The 18,560-nt window shown below is 35.6% G+C and overlaps 1 protein-coding gene and 1 long non-coding RNA gene across 2 annotated transcripts; one reads left to right on the top strand and one right to left on the bottom strand.

The window, feature by feature from the left end:
• The first annotated feature begins 16,363 nt into the window (after positions 1-16,363).
• LOC108463062 (CASP-like protein 4C1) lies at positions 16,364-17,582 on the top strand. Its single transcript, XM_017762999.2, has 3 exons — positions 16,364-16,794; positions 16,969-17,104; positions 17,191-17,582. Exons 1-3 carry the CDS (start codon positions 16,565-16,567, stop codon positions 17,410-17,412), a joined length of 588 nt encoding a protein of 195 aa, XP_017618488.1. The 5' UTR covers positions 16,364-16,564; the 3' UTR covers positions 17,413-17,582.
• On the bottom strand, positions 16,863-17,335 carry LOC128282498 (uncharacterized). Its single transcript, XR_008272778.1, has 2 exons — positions 17,203-17,335; positions 16,863-17,111 (listed from the first exon to the last, which is right to left on the bottom strand). It is a non-coding gene; the product is annotated as an uncharacterized LOC128282498 (long non-coding RNA).
• Positions 17,583-18,560: the final 978 nt, after the last annotated feature.

Here is an 18,560-nt window from a genome sequence, read left to right as displayed (position 1 = left end):
GAGGCTCAACTCACATCTCGCAATGTGAGTTGATTTTTTGAAAATATAAATTGAAAAATACCTCAGCAGGTGATCTCAAGCTCAACTCACCTCTCGCAATATGAGTTGATTTTTTGAAAGATAGAAATTGAAAATAGCTCAATAGCGTGAGCCAAGGCTCAACTCACCTCTCGCAATATAAGTTGATTTTTTGAAAACAGAAATTGAAAATACCTCAACGTGTCTTGAGGCTCAACTCATTTCTCGCAATATGAGTTGAATTTTGAAAACAGAAATTGAAATTACCTCAGCGTGTCCCGAGGCTCAACTCACCTCTCGCAATATGAGTTGATTTTTTTTTGAAAGGCAGAAATTGAAAAATAGAAATTGAAAATACCTCGGCGTGTGATCTAAGGCTCAACTCACCTCTCGCAATACGAGTTGACTTTTTTGACAACAGAAATTGAAATTACCTCAGCGTGTCCTGAGGCTTAACTCACCTCTCGCAATATGAGTAGATTTTTTTGAAAAACAGAAATTGAAAATACCTCAGCATGTCTTGAGGCTCAACTCATTTCTCACAATATGAGTTGATTTTTTTTTTGAAAAACAGAAATTGAAAATACCTCAGCATGTCTTGAGGCTCAACTAATTTCTCGCAATATAAGTTGAATTTTGAAAACAGAAATTGAAATTACCTCAGCGTGTCTTGAGGCTCAACTCATTTTGAACAGAAATTGAAATTACCTCAACGTGTCTTGAGGCTCAACTCATTTCTCGCAATATGAGTTGAATTTTGAAAACAGAAATTGAAATTACCTCAACGTGTCTTGAGGCTCAACTCATTTCTCGCAATATGAGTTGAATTTTTTTTTGAAAGATGAAATTGAAAATACCTCAAAGATGTGAACCGAGGCTCAACTCACCTCTCGCAATATGAGCTGATTTTGAAAAAGTAGAAATTAAAAGGTTCAACCCAACTCTCGCAATATGAGTTGATTCTTGAACAACATAAATTGAAAGCAGAATTGAAAATACCTCAACAGTGACTGAGGCTCAACTCACCTCTCGCAATATGAGCTGATTTTGAAAAAGTAGAAATTAAAAGGTTCAACCCACTTCGCAATATGAGTTGATTCTTGAACAACGTAAATTGAAAAGAAATTAAAAATACCTTTAGCGTGACTCGAGGCTCAACTCACCTCTCGCAATATGAGCTGATTTTGAAAAAGTAGAAATTAAAAGGTTCAACCCACCTCTCGCAATATGAGTTGATTCTTGAACAACGTAAATTGAAAACAGAATTGAAAATACCTCGGCGTGACTCGAGGCTCAACTCACCTCTCGCAATATGAGTTGAAATTAAAACACAAAATTGAAAATACCTCGGCGTGCCGAGGCTCAACTCACCTCTCGCAATATGAGTTGATTTTGAAAACAAAATTAAAAGGCTTAACTCACCTCTCGCAATATGAGTCAATTTAAAACATAAACTAAAAATACCTCGGCGTGCCCCGAGGCTCAACTCACTTTCATAATATGAGTTGATTTTGAAAACAAAAATTAAAAATACCTCAACGTGTCTTGAGGCTCAACTCATCTCTCGCAATATGAGTTGATTTCCCTTGAAAAGCATAAATTAAAAACATCAAAATACCAAAACCTGTCATTTGGTAGAACTCGGGTGTCTTTTCCTTTGATTCAATGCGACTCTCATTCAAGATTTTTGCTTGCTCATTGAGTACCTGTATATGCCATGTATGATGTTATCATAATATGCACATGTTTGTCTTAAATGCTTTTATGCCTACATGATTATGCAGTGCTCCTTAAGCATGTTTGTCGGATGTCCATTTAGCCACGATTGTTGAGGATCTGTGTTCATTGCTTTGATTCTCGACTTTCTCTTCAGGCCTTATACCTGTTTTCAAGCTTTACGAATAATCGACGTTTCTCAGATATCACTCTTCTGCCCCCGATTGAACTTTGCTCTTACTTTGAGACTCTTGTGCTTATCAAATTTTCATCCAGGTAATGCTTAACATTTCTTTTGTTTAGAGTATGTCATTTCACCATTTATCATGTAAATAAACACATAATGAGATGCATAAAAAAGGTCAAATAGGGACAAAAATGATATTTCATATTCATCTATTTCAAATGTGGCAAACAAAGCAAGTTAACCAATGAGAGTAAAAATGTCAAAAGAAAGAAAGGATCGTATTCAACGGATACAAATGCTCTAGATATTCAACACATGAACTCTTCCTCGTTCCTCAATCAAAATCTTTTCGAAGCGGCTTCTTGCGTAGAAGATTTGAACTTTCGAAATACTTCAAATACTGTAGCCTCACTGCTTGACCTATCGTTCGACCGCCAGGTTTGTTTCATTAGGACGCCTTCTCGGGTTTTCATCCTAATCTTTTTGTACTAATCAAGATGCCCTTTTCGGGTTTTCGCCTTGATCTCTCTTTTTTTTTTTAAGATGCCCTTTTCGGGTTTTCATCTTAAGCATAATATTTCTTCACAGCATCTGAGTTCACTGGATTCGACAACTCTTTCCCATCCATCTCGGTAAGGATCAAAGCTCCTCCTGAGAATGCCTTCTTTACGGCGTACGGTCCTTCCCAGTTTGGTGCCCATTTCTCTCGCAGATCTTTTTGTATTGGGAGAATTTTTCTCAGCACGAGTTCTCTTTCATGGAATTCTCTTGGTCGTACCTTCTTGTCATGGGCTACGATCATTCTTTTTTGGTACATCTGCCCGTGACAAATTACCCTGAGATGCTTTTCTTCAATGAGGTTCAGCTGATCATATCGAGCTTGTACCCATTCTGCTTCTTCTAACTTTGATTCCATTAAGACTCGTAGAGAAGGGATCTCAACTTCGATAGGTAGCACAGCTTTCATTCCATAAACCAGAGAGAAAGGAGTTGCTCCCGTAGATGTTCGTACAGATATGCGATATGCAAACAAAGCAAATGGAAGCTTCTCGTGCCAATCTTTAAACGTCTTAGTCATTTTCCCAATGATCCTATTAATATTTTTATTGGCTGCTTTAACAGCCCCGTTCATCTTTGGGCGATAAGGCGAGGAGTTATGATGCTTTATTTGGAATTGCTTGCATACTTCCTTCATCATCTTATTATTCAGATTTATGGTGTTATCTGAAATGATTCTTTCAGGCAAACCATATCGACAAATGATTTCCTTCTTCAAAAACCTGCAAACTGCAGTCTTGGTCACATTGGCAAACGAAGTGGCTTCTATCCATTTTGTGAAGTAATCAGTGACCACAAAAATGAATCGATGTCCATTAGAAGCTTTCGGGAAAATAGGCCATATGACATCCATGCCCCACATAGAAAAAGGCCACGGAGAAGTCATGACGTGAAGGGGCGAAGGGGCTACATGAATTTTATCGCCGTAGATTTGACATTTGTGGCATTTTCTGGCAAAACTAATGCAGTCGCTTTCCATCGTCAACCAGTAGTAACCGAGTCTCATAGTCTTTCTGGCCATAGTGAAACCATTGGCATGCGTCCCTCAAATTCTCTCATGGACGTCTTCAAGTATTTTTCTAGCCTCAACAGCATCTACGCATCTTAAGAGCACCTGATCTTTTCCTCTTTTGTACAGGATGTCCCCATCAAGAACAAATCCCGCTGCCATTCTTCTGATTATTCTTTTGTCTTTCTCGTTTGCTTGTCTAGGATACTTTTGATTCTTGATATATTCTAAGATATCATGGAACCATGGCTGTCCGTCTGGCTCCTTTTCAATGCTGAAACAATGGGCAGGGACTTCGTATATGCTCATTTGAAGAGGCATTATTTCAGTTTCTCTGCTCGCTTTGAACATTGAAGCCAAGGTGGCCAGGGCATCAGCCAATTGGTTTTCTTCTCGCGGGAAGTAATGAAAAGTTATTTCTTTGAATTCTTTGATCAATTCACTACTAAATCAACTGTACTTAATCAATTTTGGGTCCCTCACTTCCCACTCTCCACGGATTTGGTAAACCACTAGGGTCGAGTCCCCGTACACCTCTAAGATTTCGATGTTTCGCTCAATAGTCGCACGAAGTCCCATGATACATGCCTCATATTCCGCTATGTTATTGGTACAGAAGAAATTCACTGGCGGTGAGTGGGTAATGATTCCTTCGCGATATTAAGATCGCTCCAATCCCATGCCTCAATGCGTTCGATGCACCATCAAAACTCATCTTCCATGATTCTCTTTTGGTGACTCGCATTCTTTTTCTGTAATGCACATCAAATCTTCATCTGGGAAATCAAATCTTAATGGCTCGTAATCCTCCGTTGTTCGAGTTGCTAAGAAGTCAGCTATTGCGCTCCCTTTTATCGACTTCTGACTTACATAGGCAATGTCATATTCCGAAAGGAGGATCTACCATCGTGCCATTCTTCCTGATAGTGCCGGCAATTCTATCATGTATTTTATTGGGTCCAGCTTTGAAATTAGCCATGTCGTGTGATACAACATATATTGTCTGAATCTCCGAGCTACCCAAACCAGAGCGCAACAGTATTTTTCAATGGATGAATACTTTGCCTCATATTCAGTGAACTTTTTACTGAGGTAGTAGATCGCCTTTTCTTTCTTCCCTGACTCGTCGTTTTGCCCCAGTACGCAACCCATTGAATTTTCGGACACGGTCAAATACAATATCAATGGTCTCCCTGGAGTTGCCGGTACTAGCACTGGAGGACTAGACAAATATTGCTTTATCTTATCAAAGGCCACCTGACATTCCTCATTCCAATTTCCCGGGTTATGTTTTCGAAGAAGCCGAAAGATTGGGTCGCATTGGTTGGTAAGTTGAGCGATGAATCGGGAGATATAGTTTAATCTCCCTAAAAATCCTCTAACTTCCTTTTGCGTGCGTGGAGGTGATAAATATTGAATGGCTTTTACTTTATCTGGATCAACCTCGATACCTCTTTCACCGACAATGAAGTCTAGCAACTTCCCCGAGGTAGCCTCAAACGTACATTTGGCTGGATTAAGCTTTAGCTGAAACTTTCTCAGCCTTTCGAACAACTTCTTGAGGTTCACTACATGCTCTTCTTCTCCTCGAGATTTAGCAATCATATCATCGACGTAGACCTCTATTTATTTATGCATCATGTCATGGAATAATGTCACCATAGCCCTCTGGTATGTTGCCCCAGCATTCTTTAACCCGAATGGCATCACCTTATAGCAGAACGTTCCCCACATTGTTATGAATGTAGTTTTCTCCATATCCTCAGGGGCCATCTTGATCTGATTATACCCCGAGAATCCATCCATGAAAGAAAACAATGAATGTTTTGCTGTGTTGTCCACCAACGTATCAATATGTGGCAAGGGAAAATTATCTTTTGGGCTTGCTCGGTTCAGGTCACGGTAATCTACGCACATTCGTACTTTGCCATCTTTCTTTGGTACTGGGACTATGTTAGCCACCCATTCTGGATATTTGGAGGCTTGTAGGAAGCCAGCATCAAATTGCTTCTTGACTTCCTCTTTTATTTTCAACAAGATTTCGAGTCTCATCCGTCTTAATTTTTCTTTGGATGGGCTTGCATTCGCTTTAATGGGAGCTTATGGACCACTAAATCTTCATCTAGCCTCGCATGTCCCGGTATGACCATGCGAAAATATCTTTGTATTCATGGAGTAAAGTGATCAAATTATGCCGGTACTCTCGAAATAGAAGTCCCAATCTTCACTTCTTGTTTCCTCTCTTGATTGCCCAAATTTATTGTTTCTCTGATTCTTCGTGAGGCAAAATCTGTTTATCCTCTTGTTCCACCATTCTTAACAATTCAGAGACGAGACGTAATCTTCAAAGATTTTCTTTGGCTTCAAATTCTCCTAAGCAAACAACCTTCTCAAAATCAATTTCAAGATTCAGAATCGGGCTTATTCATGTCATCAATATCTGAGCACCTGAAAGTTGAATGGAAAAGGAAGCTATAGAGGGGCATCCAAGTATTGGAAACAACAAACAAAATGTTATGTCATGGCAATGAGGCAAATGTAAGGATAGGCTATGAAATGAGAAAATGATTATGAAATTAGTGATAATGCGAAAAATCGTGACAAAATGCATCTTCATTGATATTCATTTAAATGATAAAGAGCGAGTGCAAGCTCTTTCAAAGAATTCTATTATATCTAAGGACATAATAGAAGGTTAATGTTTAACATTACTCTGAAGACTTATAAACTACAAGAAGCTCCTCGGTAGTCTAATTGTTCATCATGAAACCAGGAGGGCAAGGGCGTATCCTCGAGACATCCTTACTTGCACCAGCCCCTTTGTCAATGACATTTATACTGACATTCTGAAAACCCCTTTCAATTAACTCTAGCATGTTTCGTGGATCATCTTGTCCAGGGTACATCATTCCCGCAGATGTAAATGTTTTTGACAAAGGAGGGTACTCTATTGGTTTCCATTCTGGTTCTCGGCCCAAAGTTCTTGCAATCCTTCTTTCCTAATCTTTTTTTTCCATTGTCTTCTTCTTTGACGCATGTCAGGCTAGAATCCCAAACCGTATCGGGCCCTGTGGTACACTGGCTTTAAAGCCCTGACTATTCCTTGCAGATATCTCTCTAAACCTCTTCTCGCTCGAGCTCCCCTTCCTACGGTCAATTTGACACCCATTCTAGTATTTCTCGACAGTTTGGCACCGAATTCATTTCCTCAACAACAAAAGTGGCATTGATTTAATTCAAGGTATCGGAAGGAACATTCCAATGCGTCTTTGTTCACTTCCAAGTACGGTGCATCGGCAGAGACGGATGCGACAATGTCTTCTTCTCCCTCGACAGTGACCAAACAACCATCCATGATAAATTTCACCTTTTGATGGAGGGATGATGGGACCGCTCTAGCCAGAATGGATCCAGGGTCTTCCCAAAAGGCGCTTATAAGAGGTGTAATGTCCATGACTTGGAACTCGATATCATAAATGTAAGGTCCACTTCAAAGGATTTCGATCTTTCCCATGACTTCGCCTCGTTCGTCGAATGCCCTTACCGTGGAATGACAGGCCTTAAGTAGGACAAATCCATCGGTATTCTGGAAAGCGTGGCCAATGGAATAACATTTAACGCTGACCCATTATCGATGAGTACGTTCGGGATTATGTAGCCCTTACAGCGAGTCGTGATATGTAGCGCTTTCACCGAGCCTCTACCATTTGGTGGTATCTTATCATCACTAAAAGAGATGAAATTGTCCGCATTTAGATTATTTACCCACCTATCAAGCTTCTCAACGGATATGTTGTTGGCCACATAAGCTTGATTTAACACCTTCAATAAAGTATTCCGGTGTGGCTCTGAATTTAACAATGGAGATAAAACTGAGATTCGTGCTGGCTGCTTACTCAATTGTTCTACCATACTATACTCACTGTGCTTGATAAATTTCAAGAACTCCTGAGCTTCTTCCTCATTCATAGGCTTTTTGGTTTCTTGCACGGGTGGAATTTCTTGCTCGACTTCGACTTCGTGCATCACTGCTTTCCCTTTTTGCTTCCAATCACTATTCTTTTTTACTGGTTCGACTTTTTTTGAATAACAACGCCCACTGCGGGTAAAATGACCTACTTCCCCAATGTCTTCAGTTGTAGCTTCGGGCTTTTCCCCTTCAGGTGCGATGATATTGACATTGTACTTCCACGGTACTGCTTCATTATCCTTATAAGGGAAAGGAGATGGTACTTCGATTATCATTTTTGGTTTCACCGGCTCCTTCTTCGCGTCATAATAAATTATTAACGGTCGGTTGGCGCTATACGGGAAACCTGATGATTGACTGTCAGAGGCACATATTTCTTCACTATCGGCCTCTTTGGCTTTACAAAAAATCCCAATCTCCTTGTTATCCATCATATTTTGCAGTAAATTTCTGAATTCCTCGCAGGACTGAATGTCGTACCCTTCAATGCCATGGAACTCACAAAAACTGTGATCTTTTGCATATTTTCCTTCAAATATTCTATTAAAACGACAGAGCAACCCTTTTTTCAACTAGTACCTCCCAGATTCTCTGCAGAGGTGTTTTTATTTCAGTAACCCATCTTCTACTTTGTCGTTTGTCCTCCTCTCCTACTACGCTCACATTCTCTTCGGTGTGGTTTGGGAATGGATTCCCGGCCGTACCGCCAGTACCATCAAATCGCAAAATGCCTGGATCAATGAGCCCTTGAACTCTCCTCTTGAAAGCAAGACAGTTCTCAGTAGAATGCCCCTGGTTCCCGGCATGGTATGCACAACTAGCGTTTGGAACATACCATTTCGGGTATGGAGGTTTAAGGGGTGCCATGTAATGGGGAGAAATCAGTTGTTTCTCCAAAAGTTTTGGGTACAATTCCCCATATGACACAGGGATAGGAGTAAACTGCGGTCTCTCGGGATTAGGCCTTACTGGTCTTGGTTTATTTCTGGTTTGGCTTTGAGCGGGTACCCTATTTTGTGGGAATGAGGTGACGGGTCTTTGATTGTTCGTGGCGTAAACGGGATAGGAATGAGGTGGTGTTTGGTAATAAAGGGTTTGAGGAGGATAATAGAAATTTGGAGGTGGATAATTTCAAGGTCGGGGTTGATTTGGATATGGATTAGGGGTATAACGGTTTTCCATTCCCACCATATCGGCTTCTGGTTCTTTCTTCTTCATAGGCGCTGCCCTTTTTGAACCTTCTGAACCTTCCATTCTACCGCTCTTAACGGCATTCTCTATGAGCTCACCAGATATTACAATATCCGCAAACTCTTTCGTGGCACTTCCCACTAGTTTGTCATAAAATGATGCCTTTAAGGTGTTGATAAAGAGAACGGTTATCTCCGTTTTTGTTAGTGGGGGTTCTACTTGGGCCGAGACGTCTCTCCATCTTTGCGCATATTGTCTGAAGGTCTCTGATGGCTTTTTCTCCATCATTTGCAAGGTCATCCGGTCGGCACCATGTCCGATACATGCTTGTCCGCTTCGCAGAATCGCAGACGCTAAGTCCTTCCAGATCGAATCTTTTCTCTACTAAGTTGGTTGTACCACCGAAAAGCTGACCCTGTTAGACTATCTTGAAAGCAATGTATGAGTAGCTTATCCTCGTTCACATAACCGGTCATTTTTTGGCAAAATATGACAAGATGCGCCTTTGGACATCTCGTGCCATCGTATTTTTTGAAATCAAGCACATTGAACTTCGGAGGCAGAACTAGATCGGGAACCAAACTGAGCTCTTTGGCACTTAATGCAGAGAAGGCTTCAGTACCCTCTATTGCTTTGAGTCTTTCCTCTAAGCTCCTATACTTCTCTTGAGCCTCACGATCGTCCGTTCTCAACCTGGCTACTTCCACTGGATCGTCCGAATCTGGAATAATTAGATTGGCAGGATTAGCCCCAGAATTTGATATGAATATTCCTTGCTCTAAATGAGTATGTGGCACCGGCCGTTGCTCTGGGTCTGTGGGTTCTCCTTGGATGTACCCTCTTTGTGCTGCGCGGGCGTGTGGTGGAGTGAATCCGGGGGGATAGAGCGGGTTTTGATTGTGATTAACTCTTAATCGATATTCCTCAATGTCAGGGCTCTGCATAGGTCCCTTTCCTTTAACTAAAGCTGACATCATCTCCATCATCTTGGCCATTTGATCCTTCTGTTCGAGCGATTCTTCTCGTGATCTCACCATTAAGTCTCTCGTCTCTTGCTGTGACCTAGCCAACTGCTCTTGTAATTTCTTTTGAATTCTCTCCATCCTTTCAATCCTTTCATTGAATTCGGCCTCCATTACTCTAGTTTGTCAGCGCGTTCTATACGAATGATGTGGTTCCAGTCTTGTGGTATTACAACTGCGAATTATATATTTTATCTTCAACGACTTAGTATGGGATATGCAATGTATGAATGAATGCATGAATGTCAAATGAATGTCAGTCATGAATGAATATGCAAAAATTTGGTGTTAATTTCAAGATAGCCTCTATTTAGGCATTTCCTTAATCAAAGGAGTATTACACAACGTTTCGGTCACTCGTATAATTGACTCCTCCATTAGAAACCCGTTTTTGGCAACCAATCTCTAATCAACACCTTCCTAACAAGATACCTTCGATGCATGATGAAAAATAAAAATACAGACAAACGACCTTGGTTAGCGCAACACATATAAACAGAGAAAAACTGTGCAAAATCTAACAAATTAAGCTACTTGGTCCAGTGGACTCGATTCCCTTACTTAGAAAGCACAAATGTAAAAGAAATAGAAGGTAAGATGTGTTTTTCCCGTGTACTTATTTCGGTGACTACTAAACGAGCGGAGGTTCGGCATGGCTCTAGTTGGGTGGCTCGTATGGTTCACTATATGCGGTTTTGGTTCTAGACAGGTACTCAAATTGCTCTTACTATCATCTGCTAAGATTAGCACGAAGCCTCGGTCATAACCCATCACAGGCTCACGAGTTCAATTCGAGGATTACATTTACTTATGCCTATGCGGAGGGACAAGTTAACTCACGAAAGCATAAGTTATATGTAACCCAAAGTATTCACTAGCTTCATGGAGGGACGAGTTAACTCACGAAGGCATAGCGTTTACTTTCACTTAAACAGACAGAGCCGGGTAGAGAGCTTATGTTATGCAAAATGCAAGTGCACGGTGTGTGGGAGAAACTTGCAATCCTTCCATTTATTTTAAAACTACAAAACTAAAACGAAAGATAAAACAAATTAGAGATACGTATGTATGATTTTTTCAAAAACAAAACTTAAGGATCATGATTAAATATTAATTTGAACACGGAATTTTGAAAATTTTGACAACACGCGCTTAATTCAACTCGACTCTCAAAATGGAGGTCCCAGTGGAGTCGCCAGGTGTAGTGACGTAAAAAATTTAGTTTCGCTTGGTCGCTAATTGTGGCGATTTATTAAACATTTGAAAACCAACTTTCGATTTTATTAACAAAGGAGTCGCCACCGATCCTTTTTATAGGTGTGATCGGACACCTAATAAAATTATTTTAAAACAAAAGAATGCCAAATTTAGGTCTACGTGAAAGTCCAGAGAAAAATTGGGGTTCGAGTCGATTCTGTGAGGAAGGTATTAGCACCTCGCGACGCCCAAAATTGGTATCTCATAAACATGTGTTAACTTGATTTTCAAAAATACGAGTTCAATATAATATTTAATCGTGATCCGATTGAAAAATGAGAATTTTAGTTTTCGATTTTTTTAGAAAGGGTGTCCTGTTTTTAAACACAAGCCATTTAATTTCACCCAACATAGCGATGAAATCGATGGCTTAATATTAAATCGGTACATTGCCTTATTTTTGAAATTAATTAAAACATGAGAAAAATATTCCTAAAATGAGAAATTAAAATAGATAAAGGACGAAAAAAAAATGATATCATTAATGAAAAATATTAACATGGAATACTAGAATATTAGAATAACAATAATAATGATATTTACAAAATAAAACAAATCATGTACTAATAATAAAATAGGAAAATGATATATTTGGTAATAATAATATAAAATAATAATATGTACATAAAAATACATATATATATATATATATGCATATAATAAAAGTATGTAATAATAATAATAATATCTACAATAAAAGAAAATATTAGGAAACGTACATAAAAAATATATACATAAAAAATTTACAATAATAATATAAAATAATGATATGTACAAATATATATATATACATATGTACATAAAATATACACTAATATAATAATAGTTATAATAATACTAGCAATAGTAATAATTTGTAATATATACACAATATGGTATTTAAAATATATATATATATATATGTATATATAATAGTATTTAGGAATATATACATAAGAAATATATAACTAATAGCATTAAAAATATATACATAATATATATAAAATACCTAAAAAAAGAAGGGGAAAGAAGAGAGAAGGAGGGGAAAGGAAATCCGCCAAGGGGGGCGGTCACGGTCGATCATCGGTCGCCGCCGTCGTCATCCACCAATGCACACCACCACAGTGGCGGAAAAGATAATTTTTTAACAATATATGTATATATAAAGAAAGAAAAAACAACATAAAAAAAGAAAAAAGATTCGAAAGAAGAGGAAAAAGAAAAAGATGCAACCTTTTTTATTGATGTTTTTTTTGTGTTTAAAATTTGAAGGGATTTTTGTATTTTTTTTTTCAATCTTTGTAAAATCCCCCCCTTACATGATTTTGAATGGCTTCTTATAGCCATCTTTTACATGATTTTCTATTATTTCTTTTTCTATTTTGTACGTGGTGGTGGTAGACAATGGATATAAAAAATGGGAGGAAAAATGGGGCAAGTGGGAAAGTGGCTAGGTGGCTAGGGTTTCTTGGTTTTTTTTAGAGGGGTTAGGTTTTTTCTTTTTTTCTTTTTTTTTTGGGGTTAGGTTTTTTTTGGGGGGGGCTTAATGGGCTTTTGAATTGGGTTTAATATTTGGGTTTTGTAATGGGTTTGGGTAGATGTAAATGGGTCATAGGTTAAGAGTTTTAGTGGGTTTAGAGGTTTGGTTGGGTTTTGATATAATTGGGCCCGGGCAATTTGGGCTTCTACATTTATTACTATTGTAAATGTATTTGTTTGCTAAGTTGCACTTATATTAGTGTTATTTTAAGGTTTTTTTTTAATTCTTTTTCCATTTTTTGGGAAATATTATTTGAATGTTTTAGTGTATTTAATTTATTATATTTTTAATTTTATTTTATATAAAAATAATCTAAAAAAATTAATAAGGGTGGGTCAGCCTGGGCTCAGGTTTTAGCATTTTTATCTGAGTCGAGTTTGGATAAAATTTTAGGCCCATTTTTGGATTGGACCTATTTTTTTTTAACTTGGTCCGACCCAGTCCATGGACAATTCTAGTAACATTATGTTCTAAATTTGTAAGTTCTTTTTAATGTATTTAAAAGTTTTTTAAAATGTTATAATCTCATACCTATATATGTAGTTACGCCTTAAATACGAGTCAAGATTATTGATTTCGTTCTTAACGACAACAATGAAAAATAAAAGATTCGAACTTGAGATCTTCAAATTGAAAACCATTAACTAGTTTAAGTTTTATATTTTGTTGCTTCCATAGAAATTAATGAAATAACAATGTGTAATTATAGTGAAGGGCTCTTCAATGCTATAATGAGCAGAAATTATATTCTAAATTAATGTTCCCTTGTGTGTTTTCTGGGATGATAAAATTGCTTGAAAACTCAGAGTTTATGAACTTATAGTTTTCCCGACGGATCAGTGTACATATTGATTCTTCACCATTCGACAAAGATCAGTACAACTATCAGCGTTCGACACTCATGTCGTACATCATTTACATTTGAATTTAGCCCTACAATATAAACATGTTTTAAGGTGTTTTTGAATCTTGGTTGTTATAAATTTACATATGATACTATGACTTTCTTTTCTTGTCTGAAATAATCAAACTTGAACTTAAGTAGTTCAATTATATCTCGAGACAAGTTCAAGCTTACATATAGATGTTCATTTTGAGTTCGAGCTAAATATTAAGCTCCGAATTTCAAGTTAAACTTGGAGGTCAAACTTGACAGCATTCGAGATTAACTTGACTCAATTACACCCTTAGTTAAAGATCCATGTTGCTTTCTCTAATTTTAGGTTTAACTTTTCCTTCGTTTAGTTTTGGATAGATCAAATTGGTTTCAAATTTTTTTTAAAAGTTTATTTTTTAATATTATATTATTTGAACTCGAATACAAATATTGGGTATAAGTATCCTTTTGGCATACATTAAACATACTAATTTTAATATGAATTAAAATTTTATTTCCATTAACTCGAATCTAAATTTAATTCAATTTAATTTAATCACAAAAAATTTCAAACTCAATCAAAATAAAAAATGACTCGACTTAATATTTCAAACTTAAAATTACTTGACTTCAAAATTATCAAACAAATAACTTGAAATAATCTAAACTCGAGTCTCATACTCGAATGAAAATAAACCCTACATGATTCACAACTCGAAAATCAATTTCACCCCTAAACCCACTCCATCTTTTTGAAAATAAACCCTACGCGGTTGAAATGAACTATAGATGTGAAACACATCTTTTTGAAAGTCAAAATAATTACTGACCAATCAGAGACGCACAAGAGGCAAAATTAAGATGAAACAACTGTTCCCTTTTCAACTTTAGAGCGCGTGCGACACAGAAGCCAATGAATGGAAACTCAGAACCCAAAAGGGCAGTACATGACTGGCAACAAGTTGGCTTTTCACACAGGACAGCGCGCGTGAAGAGAAAAAAAGAACAAGCTAAAAATGTTATAGACGACAGTCAAACTAAAATAAAATCTACTTTAACGTTATTATAAATCCACTATTCCTGTTGGGCTGCCGTAACAGTGATTGTCCCCTAATTCTTTTGTCTCTTTTCTTTCAAAAATTTTTCAGGTAAATTACACTTGATGTCACTAAATTATTAGTAAATTTATATTTTTATCACTTAATTTTTAAGAGTTACAAATAGTAATTAAATTATTTAAAAATTTTCATTTAAGTCACGGTTGTAAATTTTCTTTTTTAAATCTAACTAGCGAGTTTCAAGTGACTATTCAATAGTCGGTACAATGGATTATTGTTTGTTGATGAGTAGAATAACATAAATTAGATGTAAGTCAATCTAATGATCAATGTCAAATATTGGAGAAGAAAGCTGTTTGGATTTTGGTTCACAAATTCATGACATTCAAAGCTAGTTGATGAAAAAAATTAAACTGTAGATGAGAATGGGAAGGAGAGATTTCATCAATGCAAGTGGTGCGAGCAAAGAAGGCCAACAGCGATTTTAATAGCCGGTGGCTTAAATGAAAACTTTTGAATAGTTTGTAATCATTTTATAATTTTTTAAAGTTGAGTGATCAAAACGTGAACTTACTAATAGTTTAGTGACCTTTAGTATAATTTATTTTTTTGAGATTTTTCCTTATTCAATCATTATATTAAATTTTAATTACATAAAAAATAAGTTAAATTGGACTCTTAATTATGAGTAAAACTTTTTCATAAAACTTAAAATCAAATTTTTACTTGAAAAATATAAAAATTACTACTTTGAATGGATATGTATTAGTATTTAGGTGATATCTTTATTTTGTGTTTTAAGAGATTGCATTCATTTAATTTAACACGTTAATAATTATAACATAATGATAAATTTAGACTCTAATTTTTATTTATTTTATCATTTTAGTTCTTAACTTTGGTCCTAAGCCTACACTTTAGTTATTTATGGTCCTAAGCCTAAACTTTAGTTATTTATCTCTTATATTGTTGTCTATTTATTTTAAAACATATAGTTCTAATTAAATTAATGAGTGTATTAACATCTAAAGTTTATTTTATTTTCAAATTAATAAATTTATTTTAAAATAACTTAAAGGTAATAAAATTTTAAAAAAGTAATTTTAACTTTTTTTTCATTTCAATCATGTGTTTTTTTTTCAAATTACAACTCACAATGATTAATTATTATCACCATGATTAATCATTAAAACATTAAATTTAATTTGACTATTGCATACATAATTTACCAATCAAATGAAGTTTTTAATAATTAAAATTAAATAATATAAGAATAAATCTTAAAATTATATATGAATTTTGGTTTAATGTGTAATTGTATACATGAACTTTAATTTGGTATAATTATATATGTGAAACTTTGATTGTGATTCAAATGTATGCATGAAACTATAAATTTGATTCAATCATACAAATATAAAGAAATAAATACTTCACAAACAAGTGGTTGGATACAATGGTAAGGTACATTACATCCCAAAAGGAGAATGTAGGTTCGAATAACATTCTTGAGAGAAGCAGCCAAAAATCCCGAAAATAGACCATAAAATAGATATGTATAAATACAATATAAAAGAAAATATAAAAAAAGTGAATTTTATAACATGTTTAGAGGTGACCATACCTTAGAGAAAACTTTTGCTTTACTTTTTCTTTTCTTTTCCTAGCTAATCATCCAATTCACATTACTATTATAGTTTAAATATGAAACTCATTAGTTAGAAGATGCAAGGGGTTAATTGTTTTTGCTCAATCACTTCGTCACGGTGTATGATGCGACTCTACAATATAAGGGCTAAATAAGTTAATTTTAATTTCTTTTTAATCGGAATTTTATTAATAGTATAATTATTCTTTTCACATGATTTAGTATTATTTTATAACATTAAATTTTAGAACAAAATTAAATATTAAGAAGTGAAAACTTTTTTTAATTTAATAAAAAACCCTCTTTTCTTTTATGTTCTTAAACTTTTTTCCCTCTTCTTTTTCTTTACTTTCCTTCCAACACTTTCCCTCTCATTTCCTCCCTTATCCCATGACTCCCACCTCCCTCCCTCGTGACTCCCCTTGCCTTCTTCTTCTCCCAATTCCTTCCCCCTTTCTCCCATGACTCTCTCTTCTTCCCTTTCATTTTCCTTTTCCTTCCTCCCATTATTAAATCACTACACTCGCCATCATCATGCGGTCGCCGCAGGGTTTCCGCAACGGCGAGACCCCTTCCCCTCATAACCGAATCCCTACGCCTCACTTCCACAACACCGTCACGCTCCGTAAACTCAAACGCTTCAACTCACTGATTCTCGTCTTCCGAGTCACCGCTTTCACTTTCTCCCTCGCTTCCTCCGTTTTCATGGTCACTAACTCTCGCGGCTCCGGTTCCCCTCATTGGTTCGATTATGACGCTTTCAGGTTAGTTTTTTCTTAACCTTTTTCTTTTACTTGCTTTATACCGAATTTAATCTTAAAACATAACAAGCTTATAAGAAAGCATTTAATTTTCTTTTTCTTTTCCTCCAAAATTCGAATTCAAAAAACTAAAGCTTTAAAGAAATTTAAAATTCAAAACTCGAAATCTCACCGCAGATTCGTTTTCGCCGCGAACGCAATCGTTGCTCTATATTCATTGTTCGAAATGGGCGTTTCCGTTTGGGAGATCTCCACTGGCTCCACTCTCTTCCCCGAAATCCTCCAAGTTTGGTTCGACTTCGGCCACGATCAGGTTCCTGCTATAAAAAAAATCGAAATTAAAATCCTAAATTTGAGTTAACTTTTTGTTTGTTAAATTACTTTTTAATATTGGATTAGGTATTTGCGTACTTATTGTTGTCGGCGGACTCCGCGGGAACGGCGTTCGCGAAAACGCTAAGAGGTACGCCCACGTGTACGGACTCGAACTCGTTTTGCGTGCAATCGGATATCTCCGTGGCTTTAGGTTTCGCCGGGTTTTTATTTATCGGGTTGTCGTCGCTGCTGTCGGGTTTTCGGGTCGTCTGTTTCATAATCAACGGTTCTCGTTTCCATCTTTAGGTTTAAAGAGAGAGAGAGAGAGAGAGAGAGAGAGAGAGAGAGAGAGAGAGAGAAATATTTTTGGATGTGTGAAGAAAAAATTTAATGCGTTTTTTGTTTTTCGTACTGTGTATCGTACACTGTAATTTTTATTTTTAAATTTATGTGATGAACTGATAATTGATTTGTCATTTGTGCTTATTTTTACAGTGATGGCGTGGAAATTTGTATGATTTATTTTATTTATTATTGTATTTTCAGCTTATTAAACGTGATTTATATAACCAAAAGATATTACTAAAAATAAATGTAATTTAATCTAAATGTGTGTTTAAGACCGCTCTTTAGTAAATTTCATTTATATATATTTATAAGAAAGTTATAAATATAATTATAATAAACACAATTAAATAATATTTAGAATTATATATTAAAAAAATTGTAATGAATCAATGATAGGATTGAATTTATAATTGAAATGTTAACTATAAAAACATCTGCTGATTAGACTTTCATCGATTCAATGACAGCTCAACACCTAGGACAACTCCACCATTGATGTGAAATTTATCATTTAGGGTTCCATTTCATGGTGTGACTAATAATAGTCCACAATGTGATTTTTATTGTGAATACTTAAATATTAAAATTCGACTATTTGGTATTTTATAATAAAAATTAAAATGTGTTTTGTTTTTATTTAAAATAAATAATTTAATCTTTATACATTAAGTTAAAAAATAAATCGATTGTTTTATTAAAAACTTAATTTAAAAATATTTAATTCATGTACGTCGACGTGGATGTATATAACTGTTTACTTATTCTATTTGCCATAAAAGTTAGACATTTTAAGGTCCTAGGCCCCTTAAATTTTAGGAAATTATGATTTTGGAAATTCTTATTTTTCGCTTTTAAGTTTTAAAAATTTTAACTAAACTCCCTCAAATTTTTAAAATTCTTATTAAACTTTGTGTTTTTTTAAATTTTTTAATTAAACTCACTTAAAATATTTAAAATTCTCATTAATCTCACAAAAATTTAAAAATTTAATTAGACCACCAATTTTTAAAAATTTTACTAAATCCCTAAAACTTAATCTCAAAATCTATCAGTGAGCCACATCAATTCAATAGAAATAGATGAAGATTTAAAGGATGAATTTATTT

This window comes from Gossypium arboreum, chromosome 10 (assembly GCF_025698485.1).
Source record: "Gossypium arboreum isolate Shixiya-1 chromosome 10, ASM2569848v2, whole genome shotgun sequence".
NCBI lineage: Eukaryota > Viridiplantae > Streptophyta > Magnoliopsida > Malvales > Malvaceae > Gossypium > Gossypium arboreum.
This window is presented reverse-complemented; position numbering and strand designations above follow the sequence as displayed.

Excerpts from the sequence above, each read along its gene's own strand:
- LOC108463062 (XM_017762999.2), top strand. The coding sequence starts at position 16,565 with ATGCGGTCGCCGCAGGGTTTCCGCAACGGCGAGACCCCTTCCCCTCAT. Across the intron at positions 16,795-16,968 it reads TTCGATTATGACGCTTTCAG|ATTCGTTTTCGCCGCGAACG; the intron begins GTTAGTTTTTTC and ends ATCTCACCGCAG. Across the intron at positions 17,105-17,190 it reads TCGACTTCGGCCACGATCAG|GTATTTGCGTACTTATTGTT; the intron begins GTTCCTGCTATA and ends ATATTGGATTAG.